The 18,876-nt window shown below is 39.6% G+C and overlaps 1 protein-coding gene across 7 annotated transcripts in view; it reads right to left on the reverse strand.

Moving 5' to 3' along the window:
* TRIM37 (tripartite motif containing 37) overlaps positions 1 to 18,705 on the reverse strand; it is a 31,063-nt gene extending 12,358 nt beyond the window's left edge. For 5 of the 7 annotated variants that reach the window (XM_050908755.1, XM_050908749.1, XM_050908748.1 and 2 more), the window contains exons 1-16: positions 18,566 to 18,705; positions 16,826 to 16,927; positions 15,424 to 15,464; positions 14,237 to 14,353; positions 12,896 to 12,983; positions 11,915 to 12,037; positions 10,432 to 10,555; positions 8,414 to 8,481; positions 6,082 to 6,206; positions 4,647 to 4,697; positions 4,129 to 4,210; positions 2,503 to 2,579; positions 1,848 to 2,027; positions 993 to 1,107; positions 552 to 764; positions 13 to 149 (exon numbers count right to left, since the gene is read on the reverse strand). In XM_050908755.1, the coding sequence (XP_050764712.1) occupies positions 13 to 149; positions 552 to 764; positions 993 to 1,107; positions 1,848 to 2,027; positions 2,503 to 2,579; positions 4,129 to 4,210; positions 4,647 to 4,697; positions 6,082 to 6,206; positions 8,414 to 8,481; positions 10,432 to 10,555; positions 11,915 to 12,037; positions 12,896 to 12,983; positions 14,237 to 14,353; positions 15,424 to 15,464; positions 16,826 to 16,927; positions 18,566 to 18,586 (1,664 nt within the window). In that variant the 5' untranslated portion in view covers positions 18,587 to 18,705. The remainder of the gene's footprint in view (positions 1 to 12; positions 150 to 551; positions 765 to 992; positions 1,108 to 1,847; positions 2,028 to 2,502; positions 2,580 to 4,128; positions 4,211 to 4,646; positions 4,698 to 6,081; positions 6,207 to 8,413; positions 8,482 to 10,431; positions 10,556 to 11,914; positions 12,038 to 12,895; positions 12,984 to 14,236; positions 14,354 to 15,423; positions 15,465 to 16,825; positions 16,928 to 18,565) is intronic. The other 2 variants (XM_050908753.1, XM_050908751.1) reach the window with 2 other exon arrangements.
* Between the last annotated feature and the right edge of the window lie 171 nt (positions 18,706 to 18,876).

Consider the following 18,876-nt stretch of genomic DNA (forward strand, 5'->3'; position numbering starts at 1 on the left):
TAAGTTACTTACATAGTTTCTTCATCAATATCATTTTCTTCAGTGTTACTAGTTGCCGTCGAACTAGCTGAAGAGCTGCTACCATCAAGGTGGTTCACCTCATCTTCTCCAGCAAGATCTATATCCAAGTCACCATCGGAGAGCTCGTGCTACAGGAAAAACAGAACGAGTCTTCATAAAAAGAAACATTGCAGTTGCATTTTGATGCATTCACCAACAGCTATGAACAGAAACTCTCTCCCCCCAGAGTGTCACACTATCGTACAGGAGTTAGGAGGGTCTCAAAGCACAATAAAGGCTGGTAACAAACAGAGGAGTTGTTTTTTCAGCTGCAACTTGGAAACTCTTTTGTGGTGGGATCTATCAGCTCTGTTCTGGAACATCTCTCTAGTGTCATCTCTCACTGCTAGCTCTCCAGTGTGTTATCTCCTATTGCCATACAGAGGATAATAAATCTCATTTACAATTCAGAAGTTCACCTATGTTTCTACTGCTATCCAATCATAAAAAGCCACACATAAACAAAGAGGCAGGAAAAAGACAATTCCTACATTAAAGTCTTCATGCTGGATCTTCTCTTCCTCTTCTTCCTTGCTATCTCGCACTAATCCTGGAGCAGCAACATTTTCAAGTAGTACTTCAGTGCTTTGTCCAGATTTCTTTGATCTTGTTTCTGGACCATCGTCATTCTGGGGACTAAGATGAGTGTCTGGAGGTGAAATGCCTCGTGATTTCTGAGTCCGGGAAAGTTCAATCGCAAGCCTCTTAAATATTAGAAGGATACACAAAAGTATACAGAAGACGACAATGGAGCACCATCATCAAATCAAGTAAGTTTGCTGACTTGCATATATACTATTTTAATAACTCCAGTATCAAACTACGAATAGCAACCCAAATAAACGCAGTTGTCAAACATGAACATTGTAGCCTAAAACAGGTAATTACTGGTCAGTAAAAGGTGATTTTACATGAATATACATCCCACTTACTTCTTTAAGATTATTTATTTGTTGGATGTAACTCGTCTGAGCTGCTTCCAGTTGAGCAATGTACCAGTGTTGATCTCGGCACTTTTGGAAGAAGGTCGGTGAGCGCACTTGGAACCTTCAGAGGAACATTTGAAAAGGCTTTTTGGTTTTTTTTTTTTGTTTGTTTTGTTTTTTGTTTTTGTTCCCCCCGTCCAAAAAATCCAAAGAGCCCTGCGTAAGAACGTCATACAACCTGAAACCTAGCGATGAAATAAACTTAGCAGACAACTTGTACTTCTATACTCAGTATCCTGAACGCACTGAATGGCAACAGTAAGTCTTTTGTAGGAGAGGCAGTTATATGAGAGGTGGTTATCTTCACAAACCAACACTAACAAAATGAACACACTGCAGAGCATTTAACAGGCACGAGAGTAGGACTGTACAGAGAATATTTGAAGTAGATGGATAAAGTTTCTATATTTTGTCATAACATTGCAATTCCCATTGACAGCATTAGTTCTCTTTAATTACAGACTTCCTTTATTCCCAAAGTTCTCCTATGCTCACTACAACTGTTTCTGAAGAGGGGGAGAAAACACCCTTTTCCTTTATTTCAGTTGGCTACAGATCTCTAACCCGGGCTTATTAGCGTCAAGTGTAGCTACTTCTCAAAGAAAGAGATATACTTAAAGTTTCCACAACTCCCTTCAGCACATTCTGTTCTCTAAAGCTTATGACAGTGAAATCCATTTATGACAAAACATGTCACAATTACTTTAAATTCAACTACTTAATTATTTCCTATTTCAGTAGTAGGTGTGATACTTTGTGAAGTGATAGCAGAAAAGAGTCCCACTAAGTTGTCTTCCTTACCTTAGGATCACAGTGTCATTTTGCCTGTTTAAATAGCCTTCGTTGGCTAGCAAGTCTAAACGGAAGAACCTGTTGTAACCCCAGCATTCTCCAACTTCAAAATCAGAGGCAAACTCTCGAATTATGTTTTTGGTGGGATCGTTGGTGGACTGGTGAACCATTTCTACACGGTACTCATACCTACACAGGAGAAGATTACAGGTATTAATACCAAAATAAAGATGTCAGAATTGCTGAATGCGTCAAGTTTAACAGAATTGCACTTCCTGGGAGGCTTGCGTGCCCAGCTGAAGAGGTGATTCAGTCTTAAAATTTTACTGAACACTTACATAAACAGTACAAGGGGGAAGAAAGTAGTAATAGGAGTAGAGCGGTAAACCAACTCTAGGACTGAATACTAGGAGACAGATACTCTTATTGGCTGTTTTGCCAGCTTGCTCTTTATCTCAAGAAAGCCACTGAGTAGCAACTTTAAAATATTATCTTTGGGCACGATTCAAAGCTCAATGGACAACAGAAGTCTCACTATTCTTCTCAAGAGGGCTCCGCATCAGTCCCTAGCAGCGCTACAGAACTTGAGGTAATTTTTTGCAAACCTCTCCAGATGCTTTGCCAATAGAAAAAAAACAGCTGCTCTTACTACAGGTTTGCTTACTTGGATGTCTCTGGCAATCCAGCAGACAGCTCCAAGAACACAGACAGGTAGTAGCCCCGTACTACTCCATTTCCATCCTTGAAATAAAATAAAATTGAGAGATAAATTGATTGAAAAAAGAAAGCAAAAACCAGAAAAACCAAAACAGAACACCTTGATATACCCTTGCAGTTTAGAAAACAGCTTCAATCAATACAGAATTTGCAGCAGTAGTCTACTTTGTATGCTACAGTTTTGATTTTTAGTCTTCTGTGACCTAGAACTCTTACTGTAACTTGAATCAACATGGAGTTTGCATCTGAAAGCACACATGCAGTCTAGTATTGGTATCTCAGATATAAATCTCAAAACAGAGCTTTAATTACTCTATTAGGGGTTCAATTAAGTGGAAGACTGAATAGACAAACACTTGTCAATGTATTGGAAAAACATTTACTTAACATACAGAAAAAGCAGTAAAAAAGCTCATAAAATCTACTCAGCAGTTTATTACAGTCCAATTCTTCTCAAATTCTCAACACGAAAACAGCTCAGGTTAAACATTAGTTCTGAAATATTTTACATACACCTGCATTTCAAAGCTACTTAATTTTTGAAAGAAGAGCAATTTCTTTAGAAAAAACATGCAGCGTGAAAAAGTTAGGTCAGTTAACTGAGAAACAGTATTAGAATCGCCAGAAATCAAGAAAAAATATGGCAAAACCTCCATCACACTCACCTTAATCAAGGATGAAGAATGGCTCAACTTGAATCCTCTAGGTTGAAGAAACATTTCAACTTACCATTTAAAAAATAAATTTTAATGCCTTCTGACAGCACACCTTATGTAGTCAATCCTCAATTTACAATACTCTGAAAACTCACACAGGGCTCCACCTCCGCATTGCAAGAATACAACTCTATGCATATGTGGGCTTACCAGATTAATCCAGTTCTCTGAAGCTGCCATGTAAATTACTAACAAAGAAAACTTGTACTCCTCCACTAAACACGTATTTCTCCAAACACAGCTATAGTAGCAGCCAGAGCTTCCTGGAAGCACTGACCAGACTACCGGACTGTAAAAAGATCACACCTTGTGGGTTAACATTCCAACATTGACACAGATATTGCTTCAGAAATCTGAATATTCAGCCCACTGAAAGGACATTAGTACAATACACACGTTTTAATGTCAGCATTCGAGAACTGGATGCATAGTAAAACAGACTCCCCTTCAACTAATACCTTGTCCTTCTCCGAACTTCACAAATAAGTATTATTCATTAACATGGTAAGTTATTCTATACCTCAGTTCTGCAAGAAACATCTGCAAAAACCACTCAGTCAAAAAGGGTAAAAATATCTATTAAAGTTCCTATGGCATATTGGTAAGACCCATTTTTAATTGCTTTTAAATTAACCAGATTAACTATACTGAGAATGTTCATGCTGGGTATCCGGAGGCAGAGGGGGAATACTCCAATGGTTGGTGATCAACTCTACAACCGTATTACATTCTTTTCATACAGCTTTTTATATACAACATGAGAAGAGACTAACTGATGTTTCCTTAAAAGAGAAGCATATGGATGCTGGTTAAGTGTTTTGGATGGGATAACAACTCTAGTTGAAAATATAACTCACTGGATAAACTTTTAATCTCCAGCAAAGTCCTGACACTTGAAGAGGTGGACTGTAAACAGGATCTGCTCGCTGACGCAACGTACTATTGAGAAAGGAGAAAAAACATTTGCTATTGGGACAAAGCAAAACCCTCCATGAAATAGTAAGCTGCTTATACGCTTGCAGTCTTACACTCTAGAGCCATCCTTCTTGCTGCACAGAGCGTGTAGCAGCATGAGGCCCATGCAAAATGTTAAGTGTCCATACAAATATATGTATTCCTTGCAAAATTATCCAATCTTTTTTAAAAAAAGATAAGTAGTTTGCCGTTATCACGGAAAATCTTTTTAGCTTAACAGTTTAGCTAGGGTTAATAGTTCACCTGGTAAACAAGAGATTTTTCATTGAATTCCTATAGCTTAGTTCATATCTAACAGTTTTCTGTAGAGACTATTCTGTGTTTTAAAGAATACTACTCATGTACGTAAGAAACATAAAGAGCTTCCCAATATTCACAGTAATTTAAGATACATTCTTACCTGAAGTTTTCCAAGACAAACGTAGTTGAGTCATAGGCTGGAACCAATTCACTGGGGAGGGAGGGGGAAATAAATATATTAGAGTTGAATAACATGACATTAAAAATCCCAACTTTTGGAATCTTCAGCAGCATTTAAGATGATTTAGGTCACCAGAGCCACTGAAATTCACTAGGACTACACCGGGTTATTTCAGTACTTCTGAAAATTCCATTTATAAGCCTTCTCCCCCGTACCTCTCCCTGTGATATCACAAAATAAAACAAGTATTTTATGTTATGAAGGGAAGAGCAACCAAAAGTATTTAAGAGGATTTGCCCTTTTACCTGTGATGGCTAATAATCTCTTAATATGGTCAATTTTTAATGTAAGACTCCTTGGTAGTTCTAGAAAGGATGAAACATGGCTGAAAGCACAAACCTGAAATGGTTTGTGTTTCAGAGCAGGAGATACCTTACTGCCATTGGAAAACAAACATTCAGATTTAAACTCTCCTCAGAGAGGCATTTAATTATTCTTTTCAGAAAACATGTCAGGAAAATAGTTTTGAGATTGCACTTAAAAGCAAGCCAAACAGATTTTTGCTAGAGAACACAAAATTATTTGAGGAATTCTTTTAAGACTTCTCCTACTTTCAATTTTTCAGAGATGCTTTTCAGCCAGCTAGCCTAAACTCTCAACAGACTTCCTCAGAACCCAGCACTAGCAGCACTCTATGAAGAATTGTGCTATGAAGTGATTTTGGCTATATATTCTGAATTAAGGTGACCTGCAGAGGCATCTCATGAGAGCCTTGCAATTATATACTGAATGACCCAATAATAAGAGAAAAAGGACAAATCAGTAAACTAAGTGTAAAAGAGAAAAAAAATTGTCAGCGGGAACCCACTCTCCTGACTCCCCAGCAGGGACCACAGACATAAAATAAGCCCTGCTGGAACAGAAAAGCCTACTTGCGGCATAGGTTACTAAGAGGAGTCAGTTAAGCAGTTTATCATTTTCAGTGCATAAGCCTGGACCCAAATTCAGTCAGAGATATCAAGTTTAACACAGAAATGGACCAAATCACATTACCCCACAGATTACCATTGCCATAGCTCATACAGCGGATAAGTATGACTCCCCTTCGCTAGAGGTGGGTATCAGGCAACCTCTCCAGCAACCTATATCCATCAGCTGCCTACCATCCACTCTTTCAAACTCCCATGTTAAAATACAGTGGTACTCTCCTGTCCTAGTTTTACAAAAGGCTGACATACATAAGAATATATCTACCTCCCAGACTCACTGGAACATCCTCCTCCATACAGTGATACAGTAAAATGTGAAAGAGATACTCTCTAAGTTACCTGAAACATTTTTTAACAAGCAAACCAAACCTTTGTAAGATAGCTTTCAAGTTCAAACTACAACAGAAAGGAAATGCAATGCTTACCTTGTGAAGTCTGGGGGGACAGGAGTAGTGACAAACGAGGCCATAGGCTTCCGATGAACCTGCTGGAACATCATCAGGATCTCTGAACTTTTGGATATCAACTCACTCTTACTGCACGATCGTAACTATATGGGAAAAAACAAGAAGGAAAAAAATCCTTATGTCATTAGTAGAAACCACAGGTTTTGATCACTTTTGTTTTTAAATAAATTGCATGTCTGTCACAGCTTCAGAAAGATTACCCATAATGCAACGTAAAATGAAGCTTGCAGGTTTTGTTTTGGTTTTTTTTCCATTTGTTTGGGTTTTATTTCCCTTGAAACTGTCAGCTCTTAAGACTAAGAATTTGCCTATGATAGCTGATGGTCATGTGTTCTGAAATTTCTGTTAGGAAATTAAAATAGATATTCTAATTCTGTCTCACTCCAAAGCCTGTGCAACCCATTTGGGAAGTCCTGAATATTTAAGACTCTGAAATTCTACAATGAAAGTTACAGCAACTATTATGTACTTCACTGTCCTGCTTTCAGCTGGGATAGAGTTAATTTTCTTCCTAGTAGCTGGTATAATGTTATGTTTTGGATCTGTGCTGAAAACAGTTTTAATAACACAGGGATGTTTTCATTATTGCTGAGCAGTGCTTACACAGAGTCGAGGCCTTTTCTGCTTCTCGTACAGACCCACCAGCAAGGAGGCTGGGGGTGCACAGGAAGCCGGGAGGGGACACAGCCGGGACAGCTGACCCCAACTGACCAAAGGGATATTCCATACCATACGACATCATGCTCAGCATATAAAGCTGAGGGAAGAAGGAGGAAGGGGAGGACGTTCGGAGTGACGGCATTTGTCTTCCCAAGTAACCGTTACGTGTGATGGAGCCCTGCTTTCCTGTAGATGGCTGAACATCTGCCTGCTGATGGGAAGTGGTGAATGAATTCCTTGTTTTGCTTTGCTGGCGCGTGCGGCTTTTGCTTTACCTATTAAACTGTCTTGATCTCAACCCGTGAGTTTTCTCACTTTTGCCCTTCCGATTCTCTCCCCCATCCCACTGCAGGGGGAGTGAGTGAGCAGCTGTGTGGTGCTTTAGTTGCCGGCTGGGGTTAAACCACAACATTTCCTTAGGTTAAACTAATTTATATATAAGAAGTCTGCTTAATACCAAGTCACATCTATTACTGTGTTTAGGCAACAATAACAAAGTAAATCAATCAGAAAGGATACTTAATTAGACATTCAGATAATTTGCTTAAATACATCACAACACAAAGATACAAGCTCCCGTGACATTAGATAGTTCTTTTATATTTTAGTTATTCCTTTACCGCTATATTGCCAAGCACTGTACTTTTTTTTGTTCATCCAAATTTGAACAAAACAAAGCCTGTATTATCTTAAACAGCAAGCCAAAACCCCCACTTCAATCCACTCCATTCGAGATATCTTACAAAACCAGTGTAATAACACAGGTCTTTTCAAAATCAGGGAGGGGGGGACACGGACAGACGACCAAACATGAAATATGTTTTAGGTATGAAATAATTAACTTAAGTGCACAGAGAACATGATAATTGCTGATCAGGTGATAAAGCCAGCTTAGCATTCTTACTGAATCAAAAGCAGTGCAGGGAATGAAAAAAAAAGAATACAGGACAAGAGGCATCACTCACAAAGAAGCTTAATCCCCATCCCCAACCCAAAATGTCAAGCTCTGCTGAAAGATAATTACTGGATGCAGTAATGCTTGAAGGAAGAAAAGCCTTCCATTTCCTCAGAGCAAGCAGAAATTGTTCAAGGCAAGTACAATCAAGCTCTGCAGAACTTGAATATTTCATTTACAAAAGCTGAACTAGTATAGCCAGAAGCAAGATGAAAAAAGTGACACCACGTCATCTTCTTGGAAAGACATGTGGACGGGAATAAAAGAACTAGAACCAGTTCAGTTTTCCTCAAAAGCACAAGAGAAACAGAACATTTTTGTTTATTCTCCATTTACAGCCACCGCTATTCATATGCGGTTGGCGGCAGCACAACTAACAGAATCTACCCACACCCTCTAAATGCTAAGTTACCTTAACCACACACATAACTCTGTAGTTTCACATGATATTGCTATTAACCCCCACACTAGTTTTTCAAGCAACGGAAGAGAACACCTTTCATTACTTCTAGAAGACATACTTGTTTTTAAGAAGAAATTGTGCAACCTAAGGCCACTTAAATGAAAACATACCCTCAAGAAATATCCATCAATAGTTTAAAAATAAATAAAATAATAAGAAAGGCAGACTGAGGAGGGATCTATGTAACACATTTCAACTCTTCTCATAATCACCTGATGTTCTACTTCTTGAAGCAGGGATTCCAGAAGTTCAGTTTCTTGAGTAAGCGATGTCTTTTGACCTGTTTAAAGAAAAGAAGACATGTTTAAAGAGAGAGACACATACTCACTGGATTTTAAGAAACTGAACTTTTTTTTTTTTTTTCCTGGAAGCTGCCCCAGAACCTACTAAGGTAAAGGATTTCTAAATATACCAAGGTTGATTGAGAAAGCATTTTAAAAGCAAGCCTACGTTTTTAATTAGAGCTGTAGTGAAGAACTCACTTGAGGTTAAGACAGTAATGAAGCATTCTGTGTCCCAGAAATGGCAGGTTTGTTGTTTTGGGGTGCTTTTTTGGACAAAAAAAAGCAGGTTTGACTTCACTGAATTCTCTCTCATCCAGACAAGCCTCTCTCTCCTATTATTAGCTGACACTTTTCTCCTAAAAGCCACCATTTCTCCTGACTTTGAAGTTTAAGTGTTTTCTTTATAAAAAAGAACAAACAATGTTTAAATGTGTTTGTGCATTTCAACTAGCATGAAGACCAGGACGAGAAAGAATAAAAACCTAAGTCATATTTGTCTGTTTTCTATCATGGGGATTTACTTTGTCTCCATCATACATTACATACCTGAAGAGTGTTTGGCAGTTGTTAGGAAAAAAAAAAGGTGTTACATGGACAAAATGTTAACCTGTACATACAAATAATTAAGACATTCTACCACAGCTTTAAGAATGATCTTTAATCAGTACACACTAAAACAAACCTTGTGACTGATTACTGTATTCGATATGGGCATAAAATATGTATGAATGTACGAATCCTGGATTTAACTTAAAGCAAACATTTTAAAGTACTGACATGAATTTGAAGAGGAACTTGAAACATAGCTAATATACACTTATTATGTTGTTTTGTTTTTAATGGAAATGAACTAAGAGAATAAACACAAGCATTATCAAAGCTAAGGACATTTTCCAAACATGAACATTTCAGATTTTCTTTGGGTGGGTGGTGGGGAGAGGGGTGGGCGTGTCTCTATGTTTGAAGGTTTCAAGCATCAGAAATACATTTTCAGCACAGCTATTTTATTGCCTTTTCCTTCTGAGACAAGTACAGATACAAGGTCAAGCATCTATTTGTCTGTGTACTTTGAGCTACTGGTTGTGTACCTTGCAAAACTAAGGTCATAAGTATAACATTTCAAGAGTGTCTAAAGAAGCCAATACCCCAAGAAGATGTCACCTTTAGTATGTGCTCCTATCAACGCATTACGGAAATGAAAGCGCACATGGAATAACCAAGGCTCAGATGCAAAATTAGGTGAGCAAAGCATGCACAGAGTTACAGTCAACTGAGGAATATTCCGTCCTTCTCATTGAAAGCTACACTTAATTTTTAGTAGTGTTTTAGTAGTGTTGCTTCTGTAAGCTTCAATACCTGTAAGTATACCACCTGCCTTCTCACCTCTATTTATACCAAAGGAGAGCTAAAGTGACCAGTTCCTGGTCAGCAAAAGTGTCAGGAACCAAACTAGCAGCTCTGATTCCAGATGCCATGTTCTTCTTTGGCAGACAAGGCTGCCTGTATGTCTGGATCTGAACTGCTGCTCACCAGATGTTTCATTTAGACTTCTGATTTTTTTAAATTACACTAAAAGGAGTATATATTACAAAGATGTCAAGTTACAAAGATGGACTTCTTGGCTAACACAAATGATGCTGTAAAAAACACTTTAGCTGAAACATACTAAACATCTTCCAGTTAGATGGAAATGTTCTCCAAGTTATTATACAGGAGTTTCTAACAGAACATAACCAGATTACATCTAACAACTTAGAACTGTATCACACTAACTACATAATTAACTAAAAGCTTTGCTGTAGGTAGAAGTTTTCTGTCAGAAGTTAATCTGCTTAACACCATAAAGTGTGTAAGGAGTCATACTCCCAGGGCAAGAAAGTTTCTCAATAGATTTACACATTGTTAATGTACTGCTCCTACTCATAATAGATCAGGCAAATACCTACCCATTAATGTTATAAGCTTATTCTTCAGCTGAGTGTCTAACCGGGCAATCATCATCTCCACTGCATTCCTGATTTCCCGAACTCGTTCATCCTTCGCACTACGCACTGCCTCCACATTCCTCTCCTAAAACAGGGTTCAGGAAAAAACATGCACAAAAAGCAAGTCTTCACACTTTTGCATGTTTCACTCATTGACACGTTGACCCCACTCTCTCAGATCCCAGAAATGCCTAGGCCTCGCTAGAGTCCTCTCTAGCCCTATTGTTCTATGAGGAAAAAAAAATAATCCTGGTCTTACTGAATGCATGTTTAGAATAAGAAAATAGGAATACGTTTTTCAATGAGCTGTATTACAGGCTATTCCTGTTGCCAGTTGTAAATATCCTTTGACTTTTACTGAATACATAAGCGTGCCCTCTGGTGGGTGACCAAAGGTTAACAGTAAAGTTGAGCAACATTTTCTCATTACATAGAGATTTGTCACACGGGGATTCTTTAGTATCAAAATTTGTAAATACAGCTGCCAGTTTCTCTTCTGTAACTTGAGCAGCACAGAAAAGTTACCTTCTTGGTAACAAGAATAATTTGATAAAAATTGCACCCTTCATCCTGGAAGGTGAAGGCTGCAATCCTCTCAACATTTTACAAATACTTACAAGTAGCCCACTTGGTGATACAACAGACACATCTGAGCTGAAGCAGAGCTAACCTACCACTGCATGTGGCAAACAACTACCTGAATAATAGCACAGACAAAAACCATACAGAAACTTGTTTAAAAAAAAAAAAACTTATTTTATTTGCACAAAGACTACACAATAAAAGTAACGGCATTCAGCAAAATACAAAAATAATCCTTCCTAGAATACAAGAAACTGTATTGAATTGTTGCAATTCCCACTGAAACTGCCAAAGCTGAACATGTCACTATTTGGATGTCTAATGCATTTACCCCTATGGGGAAGAACAAGGACATACACAAACTTCAATTCTCTAACTGGTGAGCTGCTTTACAGCCCATCCTGTAGGCTCAAATATACTTACAGTTTATTCTCCTAAGGAAAGGAAAATAAGCTCTATTAGAATAAAGCATTTTTATACTTGTTTAGCACTGCAGACTGCACTTTTATAACTGTTGACAAAAATATATCTTTCAGAGATCTGTGCAACTCTAGCTTTTAAATAGCATACACCAAAAGAAAAATTCCCTGTTAGGTAACTAACATCCTTTTCTGTCTGGCAACTACAAAACCAGTATTGAGAATATGTTGATCTTTCCACATTTTATAAAAAGAGTATAAGTAAAAACTTCTCTCTATGGGATAATCTGATTACCTTCACAGAAGCAGCAGCTTCTGAACAGGTACTGAAAACATCAAGAGTATATGAAATGGTGTACTATTTCCATTTCCCACTTTACAGTTATCCTTTGACAATGGCGTACTACAGGAAAACTTAACATTATCTGGGATGGATTTCTTACCACTTCTTGCACCAAACTGATCAATTCCATGAGTCTTCTCCTAAGCTTTGCCACTTCTTCATTTACTTTTGTGACATGTTGCTCATAGATTTCTGCCAGTGGCTTAAAAGTATGTCCTCCATGCTGTTAAAAAAGAAAAAGGGGGGGAAGAGGTGGAGAATAATAGAGCATCTCATTTTAACTTTATTCCACTCCTATTAAATTACTGAAAGAGGGGACAAAAGCCTCCTAGTGTATCATTCATTTTGGAAAAGTTCCAAAGCAGATTGCATGTAGGAAGTCTGTCTTTCACTTCTCTTCCTAAGAAGTCATGAATTTGGCTTTCATACCATCAAAGCTTCCTGTCAAGAGTTATCTGGAGTCTCAACAGTCCTCCAAAAATAAGCTGCTTCATTCACTGTGCAATTCTCTAACAAATCAAATAACAATAGAAGGGTTATTTTATTTTTATTATTACCAAAACACCCTTCCCAAACAAAGGCAGTGCACTGTTAACCACTTATATGCCAAACAATGACAGCAGTCTCTCCTTGAAATACTCAATTGAAAGGATAATAAACAGTGTGGTGAATTGTGCTGCTAATACAGCTTTGAAGATATTCAAGATTACAGGCCAGGACATTTAAATAACGTGTTTGCTATATTTTCTGAGAAAGACTTCTTCCTTTGCCCATAAAATTCTCACCACCATCTAAAGTTTGTCCAAGACATCATGAAGTTAATAACAAGGCAGGTAATTCTGACCTCCTTTCTGCAAAAATTCAGTTTGCTTCTCTAATTATAAACAGGAGGTATCGCCTTTCACAACCAACATCCACATTAATTATAAATACACATGACTACAGTATTTGCATGGCAATTCAACAGCCATAACAACAGTTTCATAGCATTTCTATTTCTTCAAACTGCTGCCAAACATAATGCTTGCAGTCTCTTATCATAGCATACCATGTGCATATAAGCAAGCAAGTCTCTTCTTACCATTCCTCCCCAAAGCGCACACTGGTGGCAGATACACTTCTTACAGGTCCAGCAGAACACACTAAGCTTTTCATGATGATTTTCACACCTTAAACAAAAAATGCACGTATCAACAGAAAATAGCTATGAATTTTCTGCAAACTCAATTTAACATTTTCACTTGTTTTGCTACTCAATACTCAGAGTAAAACACATAACATCAGCATCGTTTTGCAAGAAGAATACTTATACTCAGTAAAAACCTTTTGTAAAATAGATGTTGCTCTTAGTATTCTCTCAGGAAGTACTTCAGAGATAAAGTACATTACTAAAATTGGATTTCTACCCAGCAGATAAAGGATATCATCAATCAATCAAGCTCAGAATTCTAGAAGTTAATACTTCACATTATTAAAATCCTAATCATATGCTACCTAAAGAAACCACAGAGCAATGGCACATAAACTTTTTGTACAAACTGATCTTTGTCATTTCTTAAAATTTCAGGAACAGCATCAATCAACAAACTGAGCACAGACCAGGCCAGACCTAAAATACATGCCTCTCCCTTCCCCCTCCATTAGTGCTCAGGAACTTGGGGAGGAGGCAGGCATAGAACACATAATTAGTCCCTGTCCATTTTTCAATGCTTCTTCTCACACTTTTCTCCTCCAAATCTCCAGAATATATCTTAAAACACATAATAGCACTGGTAATGGGATAAAACCAGGAGAAAAGCCTGCTGAGAAGGTACTGAAGTTGCTCCTAGGAAGAGAATATTAGAAGATACAGGAGGCTCCAAAGACAAGAAAGGAGAATGAACAGCAGTAACGTGACAGATATAGCAATAGTAGTGCTTTCTGTGGGACTTCATATATTTTCTTTGATCTCAAACTGGGTTTATCAATTACATTTTCGCAAGAGACTAGAAGACATCTTCTCAGAACAGCTTCTCTCCTTTTATCTGCCGACATACCATATCAGCACACACCGTCTTAATGGGACTGCCAAATGAGCAAGCCATTGAGAGAAGACTTTTATTTCAGACGTATGGTCACTAAGAAGGGCTAAGAGCCTTAAGAAGTATTACTACCCTTCACATTTCCCATATCTCTCATTTTAACTATATTGAGTCAAACTAGAAATAGCACTGGTTTTCTAGGCAAAGACACCGAAGAGCTTTTCTCATTCCATTAAGTATAACAAAAATGAACTCCAACTTTTAGTCAGACAGTGAGCACAATTCAGCTTTTCAGTAAGAGTTATCAGTTTGTTCCCTGATTTTAATAATGAGCCGAAATTAAAAGCCCGCTCATATAAGGCAAACTGCAAAATGCTTTATGTGAACAATGCTCCATTTACTTGTCTTTTTCATTTTCTTCGTGCTTTGTAAGATTGCACAGTTGAAGTGTATCAAGCTGTTGTGTGACCTCTTCTGCCCAACGACAGTTTACGAGCTCTCGTAGCTGCAGCGGGGCTCTGCAAGAAGCATTGCTAGAGTTAGAGCAAGAACTCAGCTCCAGGAGCTAAAAGAGAAGCATTGAAGTGAATTCAGTTCATCAATTCTACACTATCGGAAAAGTCACGGGCAAAAAGCTGAAGCTGTAGTTATTTCGGGGGGTGGGGGGGAAGTAATGTTTTAAGTCAATTTGCTCATTTGGGGGCTGGGGGGAGGCGGGAACCACAACGAACCACCCCACAATGACATACAGAGTAGCTACACAGGGAACCCAAGAACTATTTCCAGATCTCTTGATAGGCTCCCGGATAACGCTGGACAAATAATTTCATTTCTCAGTGCTTCTTCAATTTCTCCCATTATTCAACTATGCCCATTGCACTGCTTCAATTACCCCCTTTGTAAAATGTAGATATATTTACCTCCTTACAAGGATTTTAGAGCTATTGATCAAATACTTTAAAAGCTGAATATTAAAAAAGTTCCGCAGAAATGGCTGGTTAGTTGTTTTTAAATACCTGCCTTCCCTTAGCAGAAAAAATACGCCACCTTCCAATTTTTGGTCTATCAAGAGCTAGAATTGCTACGTACTCAAGAACTAGAAGTGCTAAGGGGTGCCAGGGCTTGGGGGGACGGGGCGGGGCATTGCATTAAAGAAAACCCAAAACAAACAACACATTGCAGCTACCTCTCAGACAAATCTGCAACACATAAAAGGTAAGTCACACAAATTGTAGGTATAAAAAAGTACACATTTCAGTCTGAAAACTGAAGTTTCTGGTCTCTGATACTTGCAAGAATATAAAGAGTTCTAAGGGGAATACCATCTAGTTACTCTTATTACACCAACTGCATGAACTGAAAACAGCAGTGTAATAGGGGAAGAACAGAGATCTTGATTATCTTGTCACAAAACCAGAACATATTTTAGAATAAGTATTATACCAGGGTAAATTTTTATAGTAACAGCAGGCAGGTCTCAAAAATCAAGCCTACAAATTTAGTGCAACCTGCAATGAAAAAAGATCGATCATAACAGGACAGTACACCTAATTCCTGTAATTTATTTCTGATATTAAAAATATCTTACCTACAATGAGGGCACTGAGCTCTTTGTTCAGTCAGCCAACGCTATGAAGGAAAAAGGAAAAACATTTTTAAAGAGACTGTGAAAAAAGAACTGCAAGCAAGTACATTCTATCGTTAATTAGGAGTTACTTCTTTTTATTACAGTCTTCCTATATTTTTTCCTTTTTTTACAGATTTGTAATTTAACTGTTCAACCGCTTAGTCACAGAAGAAGCTGCTATTTGTATCTTAGTAACAAAGCAACCACTTTTCTTTAGATGTCAAAGACACTGCAGTTAAAATTATACAGAGAATTCTGAGGTACCAAATATTCCATTAGAAACCACAGACCTGGCACAGACTCCCATAATCATAGACTGAAGAGCACGTTTCAACAAAAGAAAGCAAAAGATACAAGCAGCATATTTTTCAGAGTCTAAATTATTAGTCTTCAAGGTAACTGATTTCTTCCTCTTGAGCTATTTATATGCAAGTTAGATACCTGCAGTTCAATGATCTAATCCACAAGGACCCTTTGAATGTTTCTCTTCCAGAAAGCTCCAGAGTAGCTGAGGAAAGAACTTCACCTGCCCACTACAACTTACAAGTGTAAAAGCTCAGCAGTTGAAGTGCTTATATTTGTCAGCTCACTACTACATTTAAAGATTCTCAGGAATCTTTAAATCTCTCTCACCACTCAGCAACAGTATGCCATCTAACATTCTTAATATGCAACATGAATTCTTCACCTATAGTTCTTGTCAGAGCTTTCAAAGCAAATGATGATTGTTCTGATTTCTGGAAATACTACCAGAGGTCTGAAAACCTCAGCTGAGCCCCTTCCCACTACACTAACACTTAACAGTGTCTGGAGTTGGAACTGAAGTCTTATACATTGGTAACCATGACCTTAATAAATGAATTGAGGCACTTCAGATGCTGCTTTAGCCTGCTATACTAGACTCCTTTGAGAAAGATTTACCCGTATCTGATCACATCATACTTGTTTGGTAAGCATTTTAAAACATCTCCAAGATGACAAGAGATGATGTCATGACCCTCCAGTGCTCCATACTGACAGATGCACAGGCAGCATTTGATTCCTGTCTCAACTTTTGTCTTCCATACAGGCATCACTGACTCTCAAAAGATGCTAAAGAAGGGATCATTACATGTCTGTTTCTTAAAAGCAATTATTCCAGATAGTCCCTATAATTAGCACTACTGAACGCAATGCACAGCCTGCCTAGCTCTTCCTCAGGGTGTCGTAAAAGATTTTGAAAGGGAAACTAAAGAGCACAGAGCAGGAAAAAGGAATCCTTGGAACTCCAGGAAAAGGGGCAAGAAAGAAGGAAGAATGTATTCATAAGAGCAGCAGTTTTTAAGTTCATACATTTGCAAGAATAAACTATAAGCAAACTCACCCGAATACAACTGAAACAGCACAGCTTGGAACAATGAGGACACAGACGTGCATCACGCAATTTCTCCATACAAATAAAACATCGGAATACTTCAGCAATGCTCTGCAAAGGGTAGATTATCGCTATTGTTAAGCCACACACTTCAAACATATCAGAGTTGCATTTATTTTCCAGGCAGAGCGCCAGGTTTCATAAATGCAGTCCCATTCCAAACAGCTATGGATAGCGCATCTCAGAGCAAGATACTGAGTCAAACACCTTGGGTCTCCTCCCCACTTTCTCCTACACTACACCAGCTCTTAGCATCCATTTTATAACACTATGCTGCTTCTTCAGGGAACAGTTTCTTTGTTTGGCTTATCTTTTTCCAAGTGGGGCTTTCTGTAGCCAAGATATTATTCCTGCTTGCGTTCACGTGGGATTGAACAGTTGCCCGAAGAAACCGTGCTGTACCTGCAGATTCTGAAGCCACGAGTTTCAAGGTACTGGCACTAAACTAATTCAAAAGCATGGGAAGTGCATGTATGTATTATACAGAATGCTAACGAGAGGGGTTGAATTGGACAGTGCATTTTTTTGACTTTTATAAGACTTACATTCTTTTAAGGTTTACCGTTAGCACTAGCTCCACAATTTCTACATCCCCTCACACCCCATTTAATTAATCTTGGGCAATAAAAATATAGTTTAATGTATTTTTTTTACTATACCCATTTGAAGCGGGAAGCATTTTGTTCTAGAGTACAACCACCTCATCTCTCTCCATTCCCAAAATGAGAAATGTATTTTGAAATGCCAAGCGATGTTTGCTTTCCATATCGGTAGCTTTTTCACTGATAAAGAAGTTTTACATTCTGTATTGTACAGGAGTTAGACCCCTTCTGGCTTTAACTATGGAACTTTGAAAGATTCTTCAGATGGGCTAATTTTTTCCCCACATAGTTGAAATTACAGATCAGCACAAAAGTGAGGCATATCTTCAATTTACAGATACCACAGTATCTCTCATACATTAGTGTCTTCTTTAACAGTTGCAAACCATTAAAATGCAATACTAAATTTACAGGAAGTTATCACACAAGGTCTTTTAAATTCTTCTCTGTTTGACTTATATTAATACAGACCACAGCAATGCGTGGAAGCTGCCCAGGTTACAGACAGACACCGAATACTGTGCCTTCACGCATGCCAAGACAGGTTCTGTCAGCGCCAGGTCTCCATCCACCTCCACAACAGGCACCTCCGATGCTCCACCAGTTTATTTTCTAACCCTGACTACGTAAAATAACTGCACGTCACCTAGAAAAGCCACCTCTTTACACCTTGCTTCCTTTCCACCCAGCTCATCGGTGCCCATACGAGCCAAGCTCCCTGCTATGCGCATCCCTGCCCGCCGCAGAGCTGCAATCTGTTTTCCGCCTCTCGGGCCGCCCATAGCTCGGTGCCGCTTGGCCTCTTTCCCCTCACACACGGGAGAGGGACCCGTCGAGGGCTCTGCGGCCCCGGCGCCAACCCGCCAGCCCTCCCCTCACCCGTAAGCAGGTCAGGATGCCCTGTCCCAGACTCCCGCTGGAGAGGCCCGGCCCCACCGCTCGCCATCTCCCGCGGAGAAGGTGCAGCCGCCCCGCCTGCTCCCCCGCGGCCTCGGGGATGCGCCCCCGGGCGAGGCAGCGCTTCCCCCACACCGCCCTTCCCGCCTCCCTGAGGGAGCGCCAGCGCAACCGCCGCCCAACCGCTCACCTCCACGCTCTGCTCGTCCATGGCCGCGGCTCCGACGGCGGGGGAAGGCTCTCCCCGGCCCCTCTCCCTACCGCACTGCTCGGGGGTGAAAAGCGTAAGGCGCAGGGGGGGGCGGATTTAAGAGCCGCCGGGCAGAGGCTGCGCCCCGGCCCCGGCCATGTTGGCGGGGAGCGGGGCCGCTCCGCCCTCCGCGAACCCGCCCTGCGGCCGCTGAGGGGAGGTGGGGCCTAACCGCCGCACCGCACTGCGCACGCGCGGTGCCACCCGCCCGCCGTCAGGGGGCGGGGTGTCGCTTCCCGCCCGCTCGGTAA

Source organism: Gymnogyps californianus, chromosome 20 (genome assembly GCF_018139145.2).
Source record: "Gymnogyps californianus isolate 813 chromosome 20, ASM1813914v2, whole genome shotgun sequence".
Lineage (NCBI taxonomy): Eukaryota > Metazoa > Chordata > Aves > Accipitriformes > Cathartidae > Gymnogyps > Gymnogyps californianus.